At 39.8% G+C, this 22,110-nt stretch overlaps 1 protein-coding gene and 1 pseudogene across 2 annotated transcripts; both read right to left on the minus strand.

Annotated features, from left to right (window-relative positions):
• Positions 1–288: 288 nt before the first annotated feature.
• Positions 289–7,609, minus strand: LOC147176881 (trans-1,2-dihydrobenzene-1,2-diol dehydrogenase-like). Its single transcript, XM_086070859.1, has 7 exons — positions 7,467–7,609; positions 6,003–6,114; positions 5,740–5,903; positions 4,162–4,414; positions 3,752–3,876; positions 3,486–3,636; positions 289–573 (listed from the first exon to the last, which is right to left on the minus strand). The coding sequence occupies exons 1-7, from the start codon at positions 7,554–7,556 to the stop codon at positions 464–466; spliced, it is 1,005 nt and encodes a 334-aa protein (XP_085926985.1). The 5' UTR covers positions 7,557–7,609; the 3' UTR covers positions 289–463.
• A 278-nt stretch (positions 7,610–7,887) lies between these two features.
• Positions 7,888–14,723, minus strand: LOC147176882 (trans-1,2-dihydrobenzene-1,2-diol dehydrogenase-like; annotated as a pseudogene). The gene is made up of 6 exons (XR_015094369.1): positions 14,702–14,723; positions 11,295–11,398; positions 10,658–10,843; positions 9,907–10,129; positions 8,547–8,671; positions 7,888–8,130 (listed from the first exon to the last, which is right to left on the minus strand). The product of XR_015094369.1 is annotated as a trans-1,2-dihydrobenzene-1,2-diol dehydrogenase-like (transcript).
• Between the last annotated feature and the right edge of the window lie 7,387 nt (positions 14,724–22,110).

Below are 22,110 nucleotides of genomic sequence, written 5' to 3' on the forward strand. Positions count from 1 at the left end.
AGTTCATTTCATTATCATGTGTTTGGGGTTATTCCACTTGCAGTTTGTACATTTGGCAGGATGAGTGCCAGTGTGCGGAGGAGGAGGTTAAACATACACACACTATGAAAGGTCAACACGTTTCTATAGAGTATGTACATCATCAGTAAAAAATATATATTACTATATCAGTCAAGATTTTTTTCAATTACATTTTCAGTAAATTATTAACATTATAGGGTGCTACTCTGCAATAATATACATATTTTGAATACCCCTCTGGCAGTTTAAGAGACCAATACCAAAATGTCTTTGCAAAGCACTTTATTTAACTGTTTCAAAAATAATGTACCGTATTTATATTTATCTATATTTATTGAAAAATAAGAAAAATTGTGCAATAAGAGCAAAGACGCATAATGCCAAAAATCCCAAAAATGATTTGCATTCCCAGTGAGTTGGCTCATTGTCTCTGGTTGGACCCTTAGCCAGAGTCTTGGCTGTAGACCACGCCCACCTGCCTACGCACTTCGTCCTCCACTTCGGCCAGCAGAAGAGAGTCGGCATGTGACATCACTGGACTCTCCTTCAGGCCTGCAGTAGACAAAACAGGTATATTCGTCATTGTCCATTTAAAGAAAAGCAGTTTTATGTTACACTTGTCTGTACCCAAAATAGGGTTGTCAAAATTACTGGTAGTTTTGAGTTAAAGTTCCTTTAACGCAACAAATTTTTTAAACACGCGATTAATGACCCCGCCCCTTACTTAACCCCACTAACCTTTAACAGTAAGAAATGTAATAATAATGCATATATTTGTGGAGACTAGGGTCAAGTTGTATTTAGCAATTTTTAAAATGTGCAGAATTTTACAAGTTACTTCATGTTAAAGATTAGATAGCTCTTAATATGAAAAGAAAAATGCACTGAGCTGTCACCGTTTTACATATGCAATTATGCCATCTAGTGGCAGAAAAATTACCAACAAATCATTATCACACTCGTTTTTTTACAGTACATCTTTTTTAGTTTTAACTAAATGTGATGAATTATTAAATTACTGTATCAATGACTAATAAATGCAGCAATATTTCTATTAGTTTAACATTTTTCCCCCCCACTTTTTATGTTTAACTCTTTGACTGCCATAAACGTTATAAAACGTTTAGCATAAACCTAGGGAAGGGCGCCGAGGACGTTAAAAGACGTCCCCTATGTTTTTTTTTTTTTTTTTCAAAAACGGGTGCAGGAAAGCCTTGGGCAGCTGTGCTGAAAGAATCAGGCTGATCTGATTAGTCAAAGACTCGTTTTGGCCCCTAGAGGGCAGCGATGACTCTCTTTGCACAAGGTTGGATGGGCCGCCCACCGTGGGCGTCAGTAGAAGACGTGAGGCGGAGCTAGAGTGTTGAGGAGACAATGGCTGATCCAAGCCACAATGGCTTGACCAAGCAACCGGTTACAAGCAGCTCAGCTTGAGCATTTTTTTCAAAGACGGAAAGCATCAATCAATACTAAAAAGCGCATTGATGTCAACGATGATGATGACAACGAGCTCTACGCCAAAGTTGGAAGCTTTGGCCTGTTACTATCACGTAGTAAGCCTCACCGGCTACGCGCGGCTAGCGCGGCTAGCGCTGCTAAGGCCGGAAAACGCGCACAATAGCCGGCCGGGTACTTCTACACAATCGGACATTCGATCGGGCGATGGAGAGTTGGCATCGACCAATGCAGATTGATTATGATGATGAAGATGACAACGAGCTCTACGCCAAAGTTGGAAGCTTTGGCGTGACTGTTATGAACAAGTAGTAAGCCTCACCGGCTACGCGCGGCTAGCGCGGCTAGCGCTGCTAAGGCCGGAAAACGCGCACAATAGCCGGCCGGGTACTTCTACACAATCGGACATTCGATCGGGCGATGGAGAGTTGGCATCGACCAATGCAGATTGATTATGATGATGAAGATGACAACGAGCTCTACGCCAAAGTTGGAAGCTTTGGCGTGACTGTTATGAACAAGTAGTAAGCCTCATCGGCAAAGCGCGGCTAGCGCGGCTAGCGCTGCTAAGGCCGGAAAACGCGGAGCTGCACAAGCGGACATTCGATCGGACAATGAAGAGTACCCCGAGTCCAATGCATATTCATCGGAGGAGCGGGTACAGTCTGATCACGGAGAAGACACTGTTTCTGGACTACGATGCCACCATGAATGGAGTGGATAAAATGGATCTCCTACCACCCGGTATAGCAACTGAAGGACACGGGGAAGCGAGACGTAACACCACCGTAACGTAACCGTAGCATGATCCTGATATTAGACTTGACACACACTGCAGTATATACTTGCTATTCCCCGGAAAAAAACGGCCTGCAAGAAAGTGGCACACGCGAAGAGGCAATCTGTTGTGCAAATGCTGTTACGTCTCTTTGCACGCAGGAGAGTGTTACAAAAAGAAAAACTGTCGTTGAAACATCCACATATTTGTAAATAGCACCACAGTTGCACACATTTGTAAATAGTTTGCCAAATTGTTGTCAAATTGTTACACTGTTGAATGTAAATAAACGTATTTTGCTATCAAAAAACACTTTTTCATTCTTGGTGGTAGTGTTTTATAGAAGTAAAGCACTATTTAGGTGTTTGTGGCATCATTCATGGACAAAAAGAAGTGTCAAATTCACTAGAATGCATGAAATAATATCGTTTCACTAAAAGCTTGATTTCTCCGTATTTTGGTCCAACACGGGCGAAATTGGGTCAAACTAACCATTTTCTATTGTTGATTACTAAAGAACGGAATAAGGTAGAAACAAACTCTTTTTTTCTGATGAAAGATGAAAGTCCAATCTTTCATTTGGTAGTACGTGTGTTTCCATAGTCCAAACAGAACATTTTCTGTGGACCTTGAAAATCAGTCAAAATGCTTAAATCGGCTGGCACTGGCGGCATCCCTTTTCTGAAAACGTCTGGCAGTCAAAGAGTTAAGAGTATGAAAACTCGGGGGGGGGGGATTATTACACATTTTATTGTACATTTAGAATGGGTATAAATTTTGCGATTAATCGTGAGTTACTATTGAAGTCATGTGATTAATTATGATTTAAAAAATGTATCGCCTGACACCCCTAAACTTAAAAGTCAGATCTTTTTTCTTTAAAAAAAAATAAAAATACAATATGTTTAATGTGCCCTCACTAGTCTGGACACAGTGTTCGGATTAATTTGTGTAAAACCCACCGCTTTTTATATTACTCTGTGGTCGGCCATTTTGTAATTTACTGTCACCAGAAAATGGCGTCACAGTTGCTCAGTTAATGACCAATCACAGCTCACCTGTTTTCTGGGTTTGGTCATGTGATGTTTGCACTGTCATAAATATTTCAAGTACATTTAGCTGGAGAAGCATGATATGCACAAAAGCTACCTCCGTGTTGCGTTCCAGCCGGCAAAAGTTCACTTGAGTTGAGACGTGTGAGTTCAACAGCTCGCAGAGTTTATCACGATACCTTTAAGCAAACACTGTCGCACCGCCTCCGCCTCGTAGCGCATTCCGGTGCTGTTGAGGAAGTTGAGGGGTAAGTCAGGATCCGGGACAGGAAACGTGCTCTCCTTCCCGTTCACCACTAAAGATGTGGGGCACCACATGTGAGCAGGGATCTGTACAACAATGAGATGTGATTGTGATTCATACTTGCCATGTCATCTCAGCCCCACCCCCCACCCACAAGCCCCGCCTTCAGACCAGGGAGAGAAACAATTCCTTGAGACTTACCCTGATGTTGCCATTGATGCCCACGATGACGGCGTCGTTGGCGAGCTGCAGCCCCGAGGAGCATGTGATCACGGCCATGCGGCCTCTAGAGAACTTGAGAGTGACCACCGCGGTCTCATCCACTCCTGGAAACGCATTTGAGCCAGCATTAGATGATTACCGGTAACTCTTATGCCTTTTTCTTTGGCTTGTTGTGGCACTTTTTACTGAGAGGACCCACCAGGTGTGACCATAAAGTAAATATTTAAAGGAGATATATTATGGAAATTTTACTTTTTTTCCCTATATAATATAATAATAGTAGGTCAAGTTTGTGCTCGTAGGTCAAAGCATTTTTTTTTTAATTATCGAAAAACGCTCTTATCTCAAAGCACCATACCATAACTTGAAAATCACGTCCTCGTACGTACCCGTCTCCGTACAGACCCCCGCGGCCTTGACGCTCTCGGGCTTTTCTCCGCCGTACGCCATGATGGAGAACTGCAGCGGGTAGATGCCGAGGTCCAGCATGGTACCCGCGCCCTGCTCCTTGTCCATCGATCGGGGCAAATGCATGAGGGGCTGGCCGAATTCGGCCCTCACCATCTTCACCTCGCCCAGTTCCCCTTGAGAGAGCAGCCGCCGGATCTCCACCGAGGCCGGGAAGAACCGACTCCACACGGCCTACAACAGACGACGTTTGATTGGGTTGGATTTTCACTTGTCATCTATGAAAACCTGCAGAGAGATGCTTAGCTTTATCCAAAATCAAATTGAATCTGGATAATTTTACAGCCGAGACGATCGCAACGATTGATTCTTAAGGGATTTCAATTACGATGCACTACTGCTATGCATTTACCTGGGTTTGTTTTGAACTCTGGACACCATATGTTAGATTTGTGGCTCAGCCAGGGATTCAACTCGCTATGTAGGTAGTTACATAGCTTTATTATTATTTATCTCCATTTATCTAAAGTGTAGTACATAAGTCAGTTGTCTCTCTAAGGGTCTGGGACAAGGGGGTCGGTCACCAACCTTTTTGAAGCAGAGAACTAAATCTTGGTTATTGATTAGTGTGAAGTGCTACCAGTTTGATATATTATTATGGCTGGAAAGAAGACCACAAAAACTAAGTGACACAAAAAATGTCTACCTTGAAACAGGAGCGGAGCAATTGCCTGACTGATTTTAAGGATAATTAATTCTAAAAATATGCTTTAGTGACAGCCCTAGTTATATCTATTCATATTAAGATGTTAACTCATTCACTGCCATTGACGGTTATAAACGTCAAAAAATAATTGTAACTATTTCTATTAGTTTAACATTTGTTTCTACTTTAACAACGGTATGACAATCTAGATTTGTTTTATTGTACATTTAGAACAGATATAAAATGTATATATATATATTTTTTTTTTTTTTGTTTTCTGGAATATTTTGTTTTCTGTGACAGGAATTTTTTTTTCTTCCAAAAACGGAAAAATATTAAATAAATTAAAATAATAATAAAATAATAAATAATAATAAAAATGGGGGGGGGGGAAGAATTATTGAAAAAACACTAGAATTATTGAAAGAAAACAAAGCTCTCCCAAAATAACTTTCTGAAAAACATGACTTTTTTTTTTTCCCAATTGAATGCAATACAATTCCATGCTTATACAATATTTCTAGAAAATCACAATGTACTGGTAAGCTATTTTTGGAACAAGCCTGCGGGCTACTCTTGTGGTCCTCAAGGTCACCACGTGTTGAGTCGCAGTTTTTACCGTGAACCGGATCCTGTCATTTCCTTTTCCCTAAGCAAACAAAGTACGTTTAATAAAGAGCCGCCTGGAAGATTTAAATTGGCCAGGGCAACCCGTCACTTGGAGACGATGTCCGAACCCAATCGTTGGTGTCCATGCGTTCTACTTTTTACCCACCATGTAGCGTCATAAGCTAATACTGTCACACTGTTCAGCTTTTGCTTTTGGATTTGTTTAGTCAAAAAGCGCGATCACCTCCATGAGGAAGACATTGTTCCTCCTGGCCGAGTCCAGGATCTCCTTCACCTCCCTAGCGTTCATGGCCAGAGGCTTCTCGCATAAAACATTTTTTTGGGCATCCATGAACAGCAAGCAGCTCTTCAGGTGGAACGGGTGGATCACGCCGACGTACACCACATCTAAAAACACACACAGACATCTGTTAATTATTTATTCATTTTGTAGACTATAAGCCAACTGTCTACGTTTGACCCACAGGGCTCTTTATGCAAACCAACCAATATTTGGATCTTTGGCCAGTTCTTCATAGCTGTCGTAAGACGCACGGATGCCGTGCTTTTTGCCAAACTCCTGCGCGCGCTCCAAGTTGCGGGCAGCCACAGCCACAACCTGTTAGAACACAATTTGATAAGTGAAGTCATCTGTTTAACTCATTCACCAGCTCACCGTAAAATTAATCGTTTTTAGTAAATACTTGTATGAGTTTAATTCATTCACTGCCATTGACGGCTAAAGACGTCAAAATTCATTTGAACTATTTCTATTTGTTTAACATTATTTCCCACTTTTGTTAACAAGAGTGTGAAAACCTAGAAACATTTTTTTTGTACATTTAGAACAGATATAAAATTTGTGATTAATCATGAGTTAACTAGTGAAGTCATGCGATTAATTACGATTAAAAAATGTAATCGCCTGACGACCCTAATTTTGAATAATCTTTTCTTCTTTTTTTAAAGAAAATATTTCCCCCCTGTAATTTATCGCATGACTTCACTAGTTAACTCACAATTAATCACACATTTTTATATCTGTTCTAAATGTACAATATTTTTTCCGTCTAGGCCTCCTTTAAGAGCTTGGCCTCAACCATCATTGTGCTGACGGTCCTCATTCCTTTCGGCGCCCGTGTCAGCTGTGAGGGGAAGAGTTAACTCACAATTAATCACACATTTTTATATCTGTTCTAAATGTACAATATTTTTTTTCTAGGTTTTCATACTCTAGTTACCAAAAGTAGGAAAAAATGCTAAACTAATAGAAATAGTTCAAATGAATTTTTGACATTTTTAGCTGTCATTGGCAGTGAATGAATTAAACTCATACAAGTATTTATTAAAAACAATTAATTTTTTACGGTGAGCTGGTGATTAGCAAGTAATTTGGATCTCGGCTACCTTTCTACGTGGACTTTGAATGCTCTTCCTGTGATGGTGTGTGCTTAAAGGCTCTAAACTGTAGTTTGGTGTAAATGTGAGTGTGATTTTGTTGTTGTTTGCTATTTTTTGGTTTGCCATTAGCCCATGTGCTCTCACTGCTCTTCCGTCAGCTGCATGTCCAGCTCACCCGTGACCCCTAATGAGGACAAGCATTATAAATCCTAAAAATACTTAAAAGGTATTTAAAAAAAATGAATGGTGGAAAATGTTCCCATGACTACAAATATTATCACTGGCTAGTAACATGCATACATTAGCACCTAAGAACATTCTAAAAGCTATGATGTCAAATTATTAGAGCGGCACCAGCATTTGAGTCGTTGACGTGCACTTTAGAGCGTAAATAACAAATTGGAAGCAAGAGAAAACGGCAAATAAACGTGGTTGAGCTTAGAACTTTGCACTCATGGTCAGACGTCCCTTTGCAAACGCTAAACTGAATCCTTGGATAAGCAATAGAAATGTGGAGTAAACCTGTTTTGATGGGAGCGAGGGATTCACTAGCTACTTAGGCACTGATACCTGGTGGTCTTCAGGCGGAAGGGTTTTTAGGGCCACCGCGAAGTCGTGGCTGATCTTGCCTGCACCGCAGATCCCCCATCTGGTTGCCATGTTTGGAAGAGGTTAGAGTGGATCCGGTTGCAATTGCAGCATGATGCCGATAGATGGAGACAAAGTTTTACTTATTACAATACTTTTGTTTGTTTATTTATTTGTCTGGTCGTTGACGTTGGTTGTATGTAAACCAATACTACACTAGACAACAACACCTGTTATGGGAGATATATTTTAGTTAGTTGTTATTATACTGTATGCTATTTCATTGTAAATACAATATATAATATAGTAATGAAATATTTCTTTCACAAGTTAGGAACAAAAATCCAGCCTATCTGGAATTATTTTCTTTTACTTTAAATGAGGTACTTAAAAAAAAAAAAAATTTTCATTTGGATAATGAAATGAAACACACACATTAAGTACATATTGTGTTTCAGTTACTTTCACCGATGTTAGAAAACACATTTCCTAATTTGCACAACAGAGAAAAAAATATATTTTAATGTAAAATATGTACCTTTTTTTAAATATATTTTTCCGGTGCTGTTGGTGAAGTTGAGCTATTATATCACTCACTTTGCCGTTGACCACGAGCCTGATGGGGCAATGCAATGGACCTGCACACCTTCAGGACATGGCACGTTTAGAAAAAAAGTCAGGTATACATACATGATTGCCTTTTTGTATTTTTTTTTCTCTCTCTGTGTTACACTTTACTACACTTGCATGATGAGTTAAAACAACAACAACAACAACAACCTTAATGCATTTTATAGAGGGTTATTATTAAGGGGATAGCTGTAGGGGGGCATTCTTAGTAGTATTGGAAAACATTCAAAAGGCAATTGTGGATTTTCAGTCTAACATTCTTCAGTAGTTCCCATACTGGGATTCCAAATTGTGTATTCTATAACTTCTGGACCATATGGCATGCTCTGATTGATGAGATTATCCAGGATCCGGGGATGCAGTCTTCCAAGTGCTTTGGGAATTCCATCTTGGTGACATCATCCAATTTCTGTATAAATTGTGATATCTTACTTAAATTGATCCCTTGGTGCCACTGACGACAGCATCGTTTGGAAGACGAACAGCGATGGAGGAGGTGCACTTAGCCAGCTTCTTCCTGGAGAATTTCATCACCACAACCACAGACTCATCCACTCCTTGCGAGGAACAAAAATGTTATGGTTACCATTTGCTTCACGGAACATTGAGAACACATTTCAATTAAGTGAATTGATCTCTAAACTGGGAGAAAAGATGACAGGGGGAATCAGATTTTACAGCATCATTATTAGGAGATGATTAAACGACGGTTGGTGAAAGATAAGGAAATCACAGTTATAATGTGACAGTCTTTCACAGAAGGTTATCTGGCTGCGAGACGAGCAGGTCCACATTGCCTGTCAGTCCGCCGTATTACTGTGCTTCCCCGGGGAGGGATTTGGATTAGTCTGACATTTTAAAAAGATAACTTTTCCATGTGAATAATTCCTCCTCTTTTATTTTGGGGAGAGAGCGGGTTGCAATTTAGCAGTGGTGGGAAAAATACGTTGTTAGTATAAGTTCATAGTTTTTTTCAGGTATCTGTTCTTCACCCAAGTATTTCTTTGTATGAATACTTTATTTTTACAACCTAAATGTTGGCTGTATTTTCTACTCTTTTAAAAAAAAATGTTTTTTTAAATAGGCTTGTTACTTTTTTCAACCTCTGTGGATGATGACGCAACAAAAATAGAGAAAAGTCAAATCAACCACAGTGAAAGAAGAGTGCGGTTCTTGGCCTCACTTGACTAATCCACACAACTGATTATTTACTGAATATTCACAGCGACTGATGTCCAGCAAAATAGTGCTAGTGCCACTAGCAGTTAGCGATGTAAACAAGCCTGCATTTGCTAGCCACGGCTGCTACACTGCTAGTGTGACATGACAGAGTCTTACTGGATTAGATTTGATTTTTTGGAAGGTAGAATCAATTAAAAATCAAATAATCATGTCCTTATTTCAAAGAATTGTATGACAATGTTGACTACAAGAATGCCAATTGCATAGTCTATGCTAGCTAATTCAAACATCAGCGGCTAGTGACTAGCCTATAAGTTATCCATCTAATCTGAAAAGGCGCATACAAGTATTGTATTTTTCAGTGATCATTAGTTAATTTAGCACTTTTTGTTACTCAATTCACAATGCTAGGAAAGTGTACTTATACTTTTACCAGTCACAATAATTATACTTTTATTTTGGTAGCTACACTGCGTGAGCACTGTACTTTCTCCACCTCTGCATTTCATGATGAACTTTTCTGAGCATTAGACGCCGAGGATAAGCAGCTTGTGATCACTGATCCACAGTGGGTGGTTAATGATACTAATCCCAAATTGCTGAGTCGTACCCGAGTCGAGCAACACCCCCATAGTATGTACGGACTCCGGCCTCTCGCTGTCAAACACCATCAGGACAAACTGCAGGCAGTTCATGCCAATGTCCAGCAGGTCGCCGCCCCCGAGCCCCTTCTCCACCGAGCGTGGGATGTCGAGCTGGGGGGGAGCCGAAGTAGGCTTTGACCAGTCACGCAGCCACCGGGCCACCTCGGGGTAGCGGCGGGATCAGATGGCCTGAGAGGGACAGGGTACACAATGCGCCATAAAATAAAATGCCAGTTGATTTAGTCTTTGAGACCCATAACCCAAAAGTCGAAGGGCGCTAGTGCATATAGCAAAGCCCGCACTTGTTGCCTACAACCCTTCTAAAGCTAAACCCTCTGTTTGCCAAATTCTTGCCGTGGTCAAACCTGTTTATAACCCTTATTGTTACAGGGTATAGGGATACGGGTTTAGGGCTAGTCGGTAAAAGGGTGATAGCTCGGAATGACGTGCTGTGTTAAATAATGAAACATTTGGGATGTTTTTACACTTTACAAGCCTGTGATTGGCTAACAACCAGTTCAGAGTCTTGCCCATTGACAGCTGGGATAAGATCGTAACCCTAGTCAGAGTAAGCGGTTCAGAGAATGGATGGATACACTTAAACAAATGACCATCCTAAACATGTCGTGTAAGGCCGTTGAAACGACTCAATTTGTGTAAACATCAATGATGACCAATCGATAATGTTGTTCCCAAAGTTACCCTCAGCCGATTTACCTCCATCAGGCAGACCTTGTTTGTCCTGGCGGCGTCCACGAGGTCTTTGACCCGACCACAGTTCATGGCGAAGGGTTCCTCACACAGAACGCTCTTGCCAGCGTTGAGGAAGAGGAGACCCACCCGCCAGTGTTCTGTGAGCAGCAATCCCAAGTACACATCTGTCGTAATAGCAATACAGTGCGATCAGTTAACTCTTATGAATACATTTTGCATAACATTTGTTTCAAAGTATGAAGAGTGAAAATTGTCTCTCAAAACGATGCACACTTGCCCATTGCTGTACTCAAATGTTGTGGACTGGTCACCAGCCTATCGTAGGACACATAGGCACTGACTAACCCTTCTTTAAACCAAGACCACCATCTAGAGGAATAAAACAGTATCGCTAAGTGCTTCACGAAGCTTAATTTTCCCATCACTGGTAAATACCATGAAATAAAAGCTGCACTTCTGAAACTTGTCTGATATTCTTTTTTTGGGTCTAAATGTCTTTAGTACGCAACTAAAACAGAAATGAACATTGCTGTTCCAATACTTTTGGAGGGGACTGTAGACTAACATCCATTCACACTTGCCACCAACATTCGAATCTAATTCTTAGCTGTAACTCAAAAACGGCTTCCTCTGGCAGTACCAACATTTGGGTCATTGGCCTCAGGGACGCCGTGTATGGACTCAGCTGTGCCTCTTGGCAAAGTCTTGGGCCCGCTCCAAACTCCTCCAAGCGATGGCTCTTATCTAGACAAATGATAGGTCGCGTCAAGTGAGTGAGGATACGACGATCTTCATGTTTTGCAAAAACTGGTGATCCTGACGAGGAGTCCTCAGAGGAGGAGTCCTCAGAGCCACGCTGAGGTCGTGACTGATCTTCCCATCGGGTCGCCATGCTGGAGGCCGTTGTTGTCTCGCTACTGTTGAGGTGTGACCTTGGTGAGAAGAGCTTCTTGTATTTATTCGCCGGCCCGGAGAGATTGTGCTCGTGTCGCCTTCCTTACCAAAACACATGCTTATGGGTTATGGTTTTATTGCTGACACAGGTCTTTTCCCATGAAATGGTTTTGTACTTAACAATCTGTAACAACTGACACTCTGGTGAGCGTTTAATGTTGCAAGCACAGGTCAATCCAAGGTTCTGTTTGATAAGAGAAGCAAATGATTACACTGTTGTATCACTCATGGCTGAGCAGGGTTAGTAAAGATGAGATAGGATGACTGTGAAAAGAAATGAAAGCATCAGCTGAGCTCAGTTGCCCTTGAGCTAAATATTACCTCCTTTTGTGGTAAACATGCTACCACATGCTGTCAGAAGGGGGCACTGTGTTTTCAGCTGTCTTCACTCGCAGCCTGTATTGGAAGATAGGGTGAAAGAGAAGATTTAAAAAATATAGATTTATTTTATTGAATTTTTTTAAATCTGAGAATTACTGATCTGAAATAATAATTGTAAAGCATGTTTTCCCCAAAAATGTTGATCTTCATGTTAATCTTTTCTCAAATTGCAAATTTCATTCCAGGATTCCACAGAAGAAACTAAAGAAAGAGTTAAAAAAAAAAAAAGCATGTGAATCAAATTCCAATTTAATGAAATTCTATTTTTTTGACTATTTTTAAGTTAATGCAAAACTTTACAAATAAATGACCTTCATTCAGCTATTCTCCACAGTATAGGCTAAATTAAACAATTAATTGATGTGATAAACAAAGGGCTAAAAAATATAGTGGAAATGTAAGTTGCAAAAAAAAATTATAATAAAATGGGTGTGTGGAGGTGTATACTTTAAAATATGTATTTGTGTTTATTTTGAGTAATTTAAGAATATAGAGCCAAACCTATCCAAAAATATATTTTTTGTTACCTGATTATTCATTTCAATCTGAGGATTCCAATTGAGTAATTGAAGCCAGAAATGGCCGGCGAAGCAATTCATTTAACCATCATATTCTCCATTTCTATACGACTTCCATCGAATTGAGCAGATTATTTTTCTAATCATAAACTCCAAAGAGATGAGATCGTATATTGTGGGAGTTTCATAATGGCCCAAGTTTATTCTTTTTTTTTTTTTAAACAATGGCTTTTTGTGTTTCACACCAAAATGAGCCCTGAGCAGGTGTGTTCTACCGTTGTCATAACAACAAGGTACCAGCTGGCCAATTTGTATGCTAATTTTTGTTGGGTTGGCCTCATATACTTGTTACCATAGGAATTCACTTTTTTTCTGGGTCAATCTTTCAATATATATATATATATATATATATATATATATATCAGGCAACAATTTACATTGTAGTTTCATAATACGAACAGAAAAAAATGAGAGAAAAAGGGATTTTTAAAATTTTATTTTGCCTGAAAGGGAGTGGGAAGGAGAAAACGTATTTAATAACACCCCCATCTTTAATCTATAAAACACAAATATACAGTACTTCTCGCAAGTTACAGTATTGCTTATCTTTACAATTGAAGCAATTTTATCACAATATATAAACAATATCATGACATACCATTAACTGAATTGTTGAGTGCCAATAATGTTAACGTTAGCAACAGATATTAGATTCTTACAGTTCATACCAACAATGGTAATATGTTATATATCCCAAGAATATAGTAGTAAGAATAAGACATATACTATAGTAATAGACAATACCAACAGTGGTAACAGCAAGGACACACTTGCACAAATATTTATAAATTCAAGGCCCTCTCTCAGAAATATTGTGACCAAACCATGTTTTTATATAACATTTTAAATCTATAATATAATCTATACTGCAATCTAATCGAAACAAGAGAAAATCATAGACAGCGATAACGACTTAAATGTTGCCTCAGCTTTGTTGCTTGAACCCACTGACAGAGCAAATAATAAAACAATAGCCAACGACGGTAAATTCAGATTGTGCAAAACGGCGGCAACATGTACAAAAAACAGAGACATCTCGTCCGACTCGTGGTGCACATCAACGACTAAGAGACTGCCCAAGACTGCACGAATGCTGAGTGAAAAGAACAGCAACAGTTACAGAGAAACTTAAAGGACGTAACTGGTCGCTGGTTGGGTTAAAAAAAATAAATAAAAAAAAGCCGCAGGGCCATGCCCTGACATCACCACAGGTGTTGGGGAAGAGAAGTGCTGAGCGTGATCCAGACGGTGTCACCTGACACGGCAACCGGATTTTAAATTGGTGTGAATCAACCAATCAGTTGAGTGCCGCCAGCCAACAGGCTCAGGTGTCGGGAGACCCTCAAGGAGACTCCAACATGAAACGATCGCCGGAAGCCCCTTCCCTCTTTTTGTACAACCCGATCGAACCCTGACTTTCAACAGATCCATCCGCAGAAGGAAGTCTCGTTAATTCAGAGGGGTCAGGACGACGGCGCGCCACGGATGTCATATCTCCTTTTTTTAAATGTATTATTAAAAATTCATGCATCATCTCCGCAGGGACGTATCTGAATGACATCTAACAGGTCACCAACGAACATAGCCCGACTCAGCAGATTGTCTTAAAGGGGAAGTCAAACCCAATATTTTATTGTCAATATGTTCTATACAGCCCCACTCGTCAAAACACAGTATTTTGATTAACATTGCATTTGAGGAATAGAAATGAAGGAGCAAAATCCACCCATTTTTATCCATCTTAGGGGCAGCCATTTTGATGCTTGCTGTTGACTAAAAATCACTTCACAGTTGTTCAGGTAACGACCAATCCTGGCTTACCTGTTTTCTAAAGCTGAGCCATGATTGGTACGAGTCAAATATACTTCTCTTAATTTGCATTATATTTATTTAAAATGTCTCATTAATATAATTGCCTCATAGTGCTGCATGTGGCCTCCATTTTGAATTTGTTTTAAGAGACTAAAAACGGTTCATTGAGGTACCATTGTTATGCATTTGTTATTGTGTTTGTGTAATATGAATTAAGGAGCAAAATCCACCCATTTTTATCCATCTTAGGGGCGGCCATTTTGTCACTTGTTGAAAATGACATTACAGCTGCTTAGGGCTCAGGCGATCAATCATGGCTTACCTGTTTTCTGAAGCTGAGCCATGATTGGTACGATAAAATATACTTGTCTTAATTTGCATTACATTTATTTTAAAATGTGTCATTAACTCATTCACTGCCATTGACGGCAATTCATTTGAACTATTTCTATTAGTTAAATTTTTTTTCTCCACTTTTGTTAGCAAGAGTACGAAAGCCTAGATTTTTTTTTGGGTACATTTGGAGCAGAACTTAAATTTTTGATTAATCGTAAGTTAACTAGTGAAGTCATGCGATTTATTACGATAAATTTTTTTAATTGCCTGACGCCTCTAATTAAAAAAAGAAATATTTTCTTTAAAAAAAAAAATCTTTTTAAATTTGTAATCTTTTTTAAATTTTTTAAGAAAATATTAAAATTAGGAGCGTCACGCGATTACAATTTTTAATCATAATTAATCGCATGACTTCACTAGTTACCTCACGATTAATCACAAATTTAATATCTGTTCTAATACAATAAAAACATTCTAGGTTTTCATACTCTTGTTAACAAAAGTGGGAAAAATGTTAAACGAATAGAAATTGTTCAAATGAATTTTTGACGTCTATAGCCGTCAATGGCAGTGAATGAGTTCATATAATTGCCTTATAGTGCTGCATGTGGCCTCCATTTTTGAATTTGGTTTAAGAGACTATAAATCTTTCCTTGAAGTACCATTGTTATACAATATTGAGACTTGAATTCTCATTAGAATCACACTAAATATGCGCAAATACACAGTAAAACATGTTTACCCAGAGACTGTAAACTTATACACAAGAAAAAATGTAAAGACTGTCCTCCTTATCCTTGGCTATGTTCTAAGAAAATCCAATATGTAGCGATGGTCTTGCAAGGTCACCATCGGAGGGTTATTGATGTTTCCTTTGAATGGGATTGGAGGCAGATAGTAGCAGATGCGCTGTCGCTAAACTAGTTACCATTTAACTGCTCTGTATTTCATCAGCATACTTGATGTTAATGGGAAATAAAAAGGACCGGAGAGAGGCGGCCTAATCTCGCTTTGATTAATGCCGACAAGTGGAAGGTTCTTCCCCGCTCCTTCCCAGCTGTCACGAGAGGCTTGCTGTGTTTTTTGTTGTTATTTTTTTGGTTGGAGGTTGTGCATTGCAGCAGCAATGGGAGCAACTTCTTCATCTCAAGGTCACTGCTGAAGAAGGGTGACGGGCCTCGACGGGGACGAGTCGAGGGAATCAGTCATTTATTTCCAACGCCGCAGCGTGTTCTGCCGTTGTAATTTTTTTTTTTTCATGAGTAAAAGTGTGATTGAGGGGAGAGCGAGCCTTTTGAGCCGCCCACTATTGTGGCAGCGGCGGCCGCCCCTTTGAGAGTCACTATCTCTGTCTGCAGCACACACACAAGAGCAGGCTGGGCCGGAGCTGACTTCGCTCAAGCCCTTCATCTGAGCCCGCCTGTGCTGATGATGGCGAGGGGGAAGAAAGGACCCCTTACATCCAGTTATCACTCGTCATTCTCTCTTCCTCTAAATCCACATTGGCCAAAGAATGATGGGTCCCGAACAGTGATGTCCCTGCGAGCCCCCCGAGCTGGATGCTTGAATACATCTCATACAGTGGTCTGAAACATAAGTGAAACGCAATGTTTTCCAAGCAAACAACTGTTCCAACCTTTCATCTTTTTCGGATTTCAAATAATTCGAGAGCGGTGACTGATCTTTCAGTGCAGGTTGCAACAACGGTAAAAAGATAGGGAAAAAGTTGTTATGATTGTGTTTTCGGTTGCGTCAGTGGGTCATTGTGTGATGGATTTATCACGCTTATGCAGTTACTATGTCCCTTATGATAACTTATAATGATCATGCAGATCAAGGGGGCATTTTGTTATGGCCGTATATGTTCATGCGGTTACTATGCCCCTCATGATGATAATGTTTTAATCATATTGGCCTCTCTTAGTTTGTCCAGTCTTATACAGTTACTATTTTCTTTATAATGATAATGTTGTGAGCTGCTATTCAGCTGATATGTGCCCTATAAAGCCTGAAACATGAAATATATGAGAGAAAATTCAGATTCTTTGTAAATAGAGTATTTATTGGTCATTTTTAACAAACAAACAAACAAACAATTGAAAATCAACTTCCACATATGACTTTTGATTTGTGTCATATTTGATACATCAGGTCAAAAATATAATAATAAAGACATATCAAACATATTAGTATTTCCACAAATCTATTAATACGTATATGTGTCTCTCCTTTCTCAATTGAGGCGCTTGATAAACACAAGAGAAAGACTGGGAAGCCTGACGGGTTGCCTTTCAGTGCCCCTGATTTCTTAGGTGAAAAAAGAAACATAAGGAATAGAGGCGGGGACAAGGCTGAAGCTCTGCTCCTTAAAGGGGGGCACGGTATGGATCCGGGAAAAAAAAATATCACAGCACTTACAACCAAAAAGAAAAAGACATCTCAAGACTTGTACATGTGGAAGGGGTTGGGCCAGAGGGCGGCTTGATGGTTTCTCTGTAAAAAAAAATCCACATCTAAGGAGCAAACAGTTTGCATTTTTATCCCTCAATCGACCTCATCTTTACATCTGTGATGAAAAGATGCTCTGATGCAACACTTGCAACGTCTCGCTGGGGCGACCCGTAATTTGTATTCATAAAAGCTAATGATTTGTTGCTTTCGCCAACAGCCGAAATACAAGAAGAAGCTTTTTATTAATGAGTGTTTTTTATGATTCCAAATGCACTGAGACGTGTTTCCGCGACGCCTCGATCTGACGGAGCGTGAACGAGGGTTTTTAATGAACAACAAATAAAGCTTTGTACTGCCGTTTATTGCCTTTTGAGTGCTTAAGAAGTGATCTCATCAGTGGAGTCGGAGTGAGACCCCATTAGCTGCAGCATGAATCTGAACGCTCACTTTGGGATGGCGCCACCTTCTCATGATTTGATACTGAGTCCATCTTTTCGTGCTCGCTGAGGATGATAGGATCCAGTAGGGTGCGACGGGGGTCCCCAATGGTTACCTTTGGGTGTGTTAGTGTTAGTTAGTAGTGATGGGAATTCCGGCTCTTTTTAGGGAACCGGTTCTTTTGGTCCGGCTCACTAAGAAGACCATTTCGGCTCCCAAATGGCTCTTTAGATTTTTTGTCAGTTAGTTATTTTGGGCATCACTAGAAGTTCAGGTTTGGCGTTATGAGTTAGGTTAGGGTTGCGGTAAGATTACACTCTAAAAACAGTTGGCTCAAAAGTAACCCAATTATGGATAAAAAATGGACCGACCCATTTTATGGGTCAATTTGACCCATCTTTGAGTCAAGAAATGGGTCTTTTAGTGTAAAACTAATCCTAAATGTTGGACTCCTAACTCCTAAATAATATAACTCCTAAACTTTCTGGGTTGTTTTATACAAATTGACAGCATTTTTTGACCCAAGTAAAGCATATTTAAGAGTTGTTTTAAAAGACCCATTTTTTGACTCAAAGATGGGACAAATTGACCCAAGTAGAGGATCGGTCCATTTTGGACCCATTAGTTGGGTTATTTTTGACCCAACTGTTTTTAGAGCGTAAGTTTGAATTTCAGGGAGTAATGCTACGAGTACATCAAAACAATAATTAAAGAATTACAGTATTAAAAAATATGTCCTCCCTCCCTTGTCCAGTCCCACAAACCCCCGCCATTAACCATACAACACAGTCTGCTGAGTCTCCCCCTGTTTAATTGCCTGATAGGGTTTGTGATATTTTTATCAGCCATCCGTGTGGCAGCGAGTGGCTGAGAGCGGAGATGTGGCTGTTAGCGGATTTTGTGCGTGTGCATGTGTGTCTTTATGTGTCACGCCTCAGTACGCATTTGACGGGAGAGCTGCCTGCTTGCTGCAGGAAAGCTTCTGTGCACCTGGATATTCAACTGCGTGACCGGGCCACTCAGCCGTGATATCACTCAGAAGAACATCCGCAGCAAACTGTAGCCTTCGTCGTCGTCATCATCATCATCATCATCATCATCATCATCATGCAATTGGCAGCAAATCAGCTCTAATTTGGATTTCACTGAGGAAATAGTCGACGTTAGGTCATTGTGGCTGATGATTGGTGGACAACCAGGAAGTGAGAGATATGTTGTGATTTCAGGGCAGGGATAGGTTACCACACTCACGTATACACGCTAATGGGAATAAAGTAAACAATAAAGAAGTGCGTGTTGCGGTTTCTGTCCATTTTCTGACACTAATTGTAGCCGAGAACCAAGATGGTGTGTTGTGGTTTTGTGGGCGTTTTGGGGAAGTATGTGGCGGTGTCTATCCAACTTCTGATACTAACTGTAGTAGAGAACCAAGAAGTCTGCAGTGTGTGTTGATTTTTCAATACAATGTGTTTCCTCATATTGTAATTTTATTTGAAGTATTTTTTTTGTACTCAGAGTTAAGTTATTGTTCTGGGGCGGCAAAGGGGGGGATCGGCAGGAAGGTGTCTTGCACAGGTTACCATTCAAGCTAGTATGGGAAAATGAAGCTTCATTAAGCACTTGTGATACTTTTGTACTCCTCTAGATGGTGTTCTTGGGTTAACTCATTTGCTCCTTAAAACATATAAATACGTCCTATTTTAAATATTACCATGCTCCCAAAAACATATTTATAAGTGTTTTATGCTAGAACATACAAAAGGCTTTGATGCAGCCTCTGAATTGAAGAGGATGCTTGGAGCAATGGCAGTTATTACAAAAACGTCCAACAGGTGGCAGCAGAGTATACGAGATCAACCAGGGCCATGTTGCAAAAAAGCTCTTTTTCCCCCACTGTTTTCAACAGATTTGTGAATAATGATGAAACGTAGCTATATTCCAATGCTAATTGCTGCAAAACAGAAAAAGAAAGAAGAGGCTCTAATCTTTCTTTCGGTAGGTTCCATGTGTTTATAGCAGTAGAACGTAATATTCTGTGAGCCCTGCAAAATCTGTCAAAATCCGGTAAAACAACCGGGAGCGACACGGGTTGCCTCAGTGAAAATAGCTCGGAGTGAATGAGTTAAAGAAGGGTTTTAGTCAGTGCAATGGGAATTGATTAAAATGCCACTTCATCGTTAAATCAAGAGTGCAATCAAGAGGAGTTAAAAAAAAAATTGCAAGTGCTTTATGAAGCTTCATTTAACCATCACTACATGCCAGGACTGCCGTTGTATGTACTGCAGTCCCTTTGTTGCACTGATCTCGCAATGGATGGCGTCAATTTTCAGTTTTGAAGCCAGAGAGACAACAAAGGATACTTAACGGAACTACTGACCAAGTTAAACCACCCAGGATCAATTTTCTCATTTTTCCAGTTTTCTTTTTTTGGCTGTTGGGATTAGGAAGTAGAGTTCACCTCGCCAGGATCTCTCTCCAAATGAAATCATGTTTTATGCGGTTGGAGGGGGCGGCGGGAGATGATCACATTCGTTCGGCAACTCCTTCCACACAGACTAAGAAGACGTTTCATTGCAGGCACTCCGCCTGTTGATTGGACACAGCCGGTTAGTCACACGAGCTCATATAGCAAACAGAAGCGCTCCCAAAATAGGTTGGAACTTTAGAATAAGTCAATTATAGAATCGACTTGGATGTTTTATGGTCAACCCCATTTTTTTCTTTTAATATTGTCTGATACATATCATCGGCAAAATGCTCAGTACTGGTTAAGATGACTATCTACTACTAGTTGTAGTTTGCTAAAAACAGTTTGAAAAGGGTCTATGTTCAGGCGCTATGCTGTGTAGTGGTGCTCACAGTGGGCTCACAGTCAAGAGATCTGGGTTTGAATTTTCACAGGAACATCTCTGTGTGCAATCTGCATGATCTCCCTGTATATAGTCAGCTGCGATCCTCGTACCCATGATCCCATTAAGGACCACTGGTATAGAAAATGGATGGATGGATTTTACGTTTGATCAAATAATATAAGTAGGCATTTATCAATGATAATGTCGCAAAAGTTTCATAGTTAGCTTGAATTACTTCCAGAGGACTCTTTTCTAGTAAAAACAACAACAACTGTATAATTGATGATGCGCACTTCCAGTTCGGTGACTGTTGGGTAGCGATTGCTCCACCTCTGTTAGTTAACTCTGAGCAAACAGGAAGTATCGAGTAGAGCAAATAATAACAAAGGTCTCTTCTAATCACCGGGAGAAAAAGGCGAGCTAATCTAAACCGCCTCTACTTGTGACACGCGCACTCATGAAATATTCATACGACGACGGGCCCTCCTTTTAATCCTGACGGCTGCGCCAGGATTAGAAAGGGAAGTTGAATGAGATGTTTGTAAAGACGCCGCATTTTCTTAATGTTTTACTCCCTGTAAAGAAAGCCCTTTCAAGAACACGCTACAAAAAAGTTGTCCAAATATTCCAACTCAAACAAAAGTTAGTTGAAAATGATCATTCTTTGGCAAATCTCAGATCATGAGTATGTACAGGATTAACACTGGTGTGATACCACTAGATATGATACCCTTTCATAGAACATAAAATATTAGCAATTAATTAAATATAAATTGCAAATGAAAACTGAAAATGCCTTTCTTTTATATTCGACAAAAAAATAAATGGAGATCCTCCTCGAACATCAACATAGTTCATTAGCACCAAGATGCTACAAGATCACAACAAAGCAATATTTTTATATTAGGGCTTTGGCCTGATCATAAAAACAGTCAATAGATAACATTTTGGTAAAACAATTATTGAAGATTTAGCTATAAAAGTAAAAAAATTAATAAAATAAAATATTCTTCATCCAGGAAACACACACACACACATACAGGAACCCGTGGCGCATGCCCGTCATTCATCTGATGTTTTACATCACTTTTGAAATGTGAAAATAATGCAAATGACACACACACACACACACACAGACAAAAATTTGCATAGAACCTCTGTTGTTGCTCGAGGGGAGTTGGGCTGCCGCACTGTAACTGTCAATTGAATCCACCGCTGTCAGCTATGTGCTTACACTCACGTTCACGCACAGACAATTACACGCTGTATCAACCCTGCTTTAAAAATAAATATAAAAAATAAATAAAAATCCCTACGGAAGGAGATCAAAAGACTCCGCTTCCATTAATAAAAGTGAATCATCCCATCCTGGAAATTAGCATCTGCCATCCTTATATTACGTATAGACTGAAATTTACTCATTTCATTCGATATTACATATCCCCATCCCAAAAGTTTCTGTAATGGTTAATCCACCAGGATATAGAAGCTCTTTAACTCAAATTCTATCTGCAATTCTGTGATGTTGTTTTTTTTATTATCCACAAGTTTTAAAAAAAAACTGCAAATATATGACCTCCCAAATGACATGAGGGATTAAGCTACATAACATCATATTACTGCATGATAGGGCTGGATTACACCCCCCCCCCCC

This window comes from Leptonotus elevatus, chromosome 3, assembly GCF_054856555.1.
Source record: "Leptonotus elevatus isolate MCC_2025b chromosome 3, RoL_Lele_1.0, whole genome shotgun sequence".
NCBI lineage: Eukaryota > Metazoa > Chordata > Actinopteri > Syngnathiformes > Syngnathidae > Leptonotus > Leptonotus elevatus.